This window comes from Rhipicephalus microplus, chromosome X, assembly GCF_043290135.1.
Source record: "Rhipicephalus microplus isolate Deutch F79 chromosome X, USDA_Rmic, whole genome shotgun sequence".
In the NCBI taxonomy this organism is placed as follows: Eukaryota; Metazoa; Arthropoda; class Arachnida; order Ixodida; family Ixodidae; genus Rhipicephalus; species Rhipicephalus microplus.
Window position 1 is genome coordinate 259,300,508 of NC_134710.1, and position 2,915 is coordinate 259,303,422.

General features: G+C 48.9%; 1 protein-coding gene across 1 annotated transcript; it reads left to right on the plus strand.

Annotated features, from left to right (window-relative positions):
• The first annotated feature begins 401 nt into the window (after positions 1–401).
• LOC142775232 (uncharacterized) lies at positions 402–1,328 on the plus strand. Its single transcript, XM_075876586.1, has one exon. The coding sequence runs from the start codon at positions 402–404 to the stop codon at positions 1,326–1,328; it is 927 nt and encodes a 308-aa protein (XP_075732701.1).
• The last annotated feature ends 1,587 nt before the right edge of the window (positions 1,329–2,915 follow it).

The following is a 2,915-nucleotide window of genomic DNA, read 5'->3' on the forward strand; positions in this document are numbered from 1 at the left end:
AAATGGAAGTGTGTAAAGCATCGTACGAGTGCCTGGTGATAACAAACGAGAGGCTTTATTTTACTCTACACCAATAAAACAAAAAAACGTCACTCCTGCATTTCTTACATCAATCTTAGGTAAAAGCAATCGCTCGCAACTGGCCGCGGCCGGCTAGGCTTGGCTTGCGCATGCGCGCGTGCGAGACCCCCGTGATTGTGGAGAAACGTGAACGCTGAAGGAGGCACGTTGCTCCTGTGGTCCTTGCCGCGAGAGGGCGCGACAGGTAAAGCGCCCGAAAGGGACGAAGTCGCTGCGCCGAAGGAGGAATGGAGCCCGTTTCTCCATTCTCACTCCCTTTTTTTTTAGAGTGAAGAAGACCGCTTTTTATTTTGCACTGTTCAGAGCCGGTGATTTTCATTATGACTGAGCCCGAGGCAGCGGGGATGCACTTCGCCAGGAGACTAGGGCAGGTGGAACCTTTCGACGATTCTATCAGCGACTGGGCTTCGTACGAAGAGCGCCTTACATCGTTCTTGATTGTCAACCATGTACCCGACAGCAACAAGGTGCACGCGTTTTTGAGTATCAACGGTCCGAAGACTTACGGGCTGTTTAAGTCACAAACAGCTCCAGTACTGCTTTCTACAAAGAGTTTCGAAGTCCTCAAAAAAGTTTTGAGTGATCACCTGTCCCCGAAGCCGTCCGTTATCGGAGAGCGGGCCAAGTATCACCGGAGGTGTCAAAAGGAAGGCGGGTCCTTGTCTGAGTTTGTCATCGAGCTTCGTAAACTGTCGCAAACGTGCGAATTCGGAAGTGCACTGGACGAATCTCTTTGGGACCGCTTCGTATGTGGCCTGCTAGGAGAAGACATTCAGCGAGTGCTTTTCACGGAAGATAGCAAGCTAACGTTCCACACAGCGGTGGAGCGGGCTCTGGCCATAGAAACGGCTAAAAAGAGTGCCACCGAGGCACGCGGTGGTGACTGCGCAGTGGGTGATGTGCACAGGGTGCAAGCTAAATCCCAGAAAACAAGTGAAAGATGTTTTCGCTGCGGTTCGCCAAAACACAGGAGTGAAGCGTGCCCGCGTGTGGACGCAACCTGTATCAACTGCGACAAAAAAGGACATATTCAGAGAGCGTACCGAAGGGGTTGTAAGAGTTCGTCTAAGAAAAAGCCAGCGAAAAGGAATGTCAAGATGCTTACGGTTGTGTTGCGGAAAGCTTCGACCCTCAGTCTAAATGGCTTGTCCACGGTTAAGCTCGACCCAGTCGCTGTACAGATGACTATCGAAGGTGTCTTGGTGGACATTGAGCTTGACAAGGGTGCGGCTGTTTCCCTCATGTAAATGACTCAGTTCAGTCAGCTATTTCCCTCATCCGTCCTGGAGCCCCTTCAGTAAATCTTCGTATCTAAACAGGAGCACTGGTACGACGCCAGGGGGTGGCCTCGGTCAACGTGCAGCACGGTGAACATTTGGTGCGTCTTCCGCTCTACGTCGTGGACCACAAAGACCACCTCTATTGAGCCGGCAGTGGCTACACGCAGTCCAAATTGACTGGGCAAAAATCTGGAACCTGAATAACATTTCAAGGTTAGACACAAGCCATATCATCGTAAAAACAAGAGGCTCGACGCATTGTTAGCGAAGTACCAACCCCTTTTCAAAAACGAGTTAGGCACGATAACGGAAGAGGTGCCGAACTTTTTCTTAAACCTCATATGAAGCCGAGATTCCTAAAGGACAGGAATATTTCGTTTGCATTGCAAAAAGAGTTTGACGATGAGTTGGCTATAATGGAAAAACTAGGGATTATATCACCAGTTACGACATTGGAGTATGCTACGCCGGCAGTACCGGTAATCAAGCAAGACGGCAGCATAAGGATTTGCGGCGACTACAAGACGACCGTTAACCCGTACCTTGATGTCGACCACTACCCATTGCTGAAAGTAGAAGACCTGTTCGCAGCTTTGTCGGGAGGTAAGCATTTCTTAAAGATTGATCTCAATCGGGCCTCTCAACAAGTGATTATGTCAGTAGTCCAAACAATACCTCACGTTAAATACGCAGAAAGGATTGACTGCTGTTCATCGACTCACGTTTGGAATTCTTTCCGCACCTGGTATTTTCCAAACATTAATAGAGACAATGCTGAAGGGTTTACGTGGGCTTCGCTGCTAACTGGACAACATCTTGGTGACTGCTAAGGACAGGAAAGAACATTTCATGAATATAGAAGCTGTGTTAAAACGACTTCTTGAAAGAGGCGTCCACGTCAAGGAGAAAGGTTCGTTTTTCCTGCAGGAACTTCGCTACCTTGGTCACAAAATCACAGCCCAAGGCATCTCGGCAACGACTGAGGAGCTTAAAGCACTCCTCAAGGCGCCAGCCCCTAAAGACGGGCAACAGCTGCAGCGTTCGCGGGAGTCGTTAATTTCTACAGAAAGTTCCTCCCTAACCTAGCAACGGTAGCGCAACCATTTTTTATGTTGCTGCGTAAAACCCCCCGTGGTGCTTGGATAAATGCTGCCAGGAAGCGTTCACAAAGATTAAGAGCTTGCTGGCTTCTCCGCCCACTTGGGCGCTATATGACTTGTGCAAACCGTTGCAGCTATCATGCGATGAATCACAATATGGTTTAGACGCGATTCTTTCTCATGTTTTGGATAATGACTGCACGAAGCCAATCGCTTTCGCATAGCGGACATTGACCAATGCAGAAAAAACAGCCAGCTTGAGAAAGAGGCCTTTGCAATAATATTTGGGGTTAAAACTTGCATTTCTACATTTATGGTCGTTTGTTCACGTTAGTGACCGACCATAAACCGCTTCAGACAATCTTGGGCCCGACAACCGGAATTCTTACCATCGCGGCAGCACGTTTGCAGCGCTGGGCTGTCACACTATCAGCTAATCGGTATTCTCTCATCT

Excerpts from the sequence above, each read along its gene's own strand:
- LOC142775232 (XM_075876586.1), top strand. The coding sequence starts at position 402 with ATGACTGAGCCCGAGGCAGCGGGGATGCACTTCGCCAGGAGACTAGGG.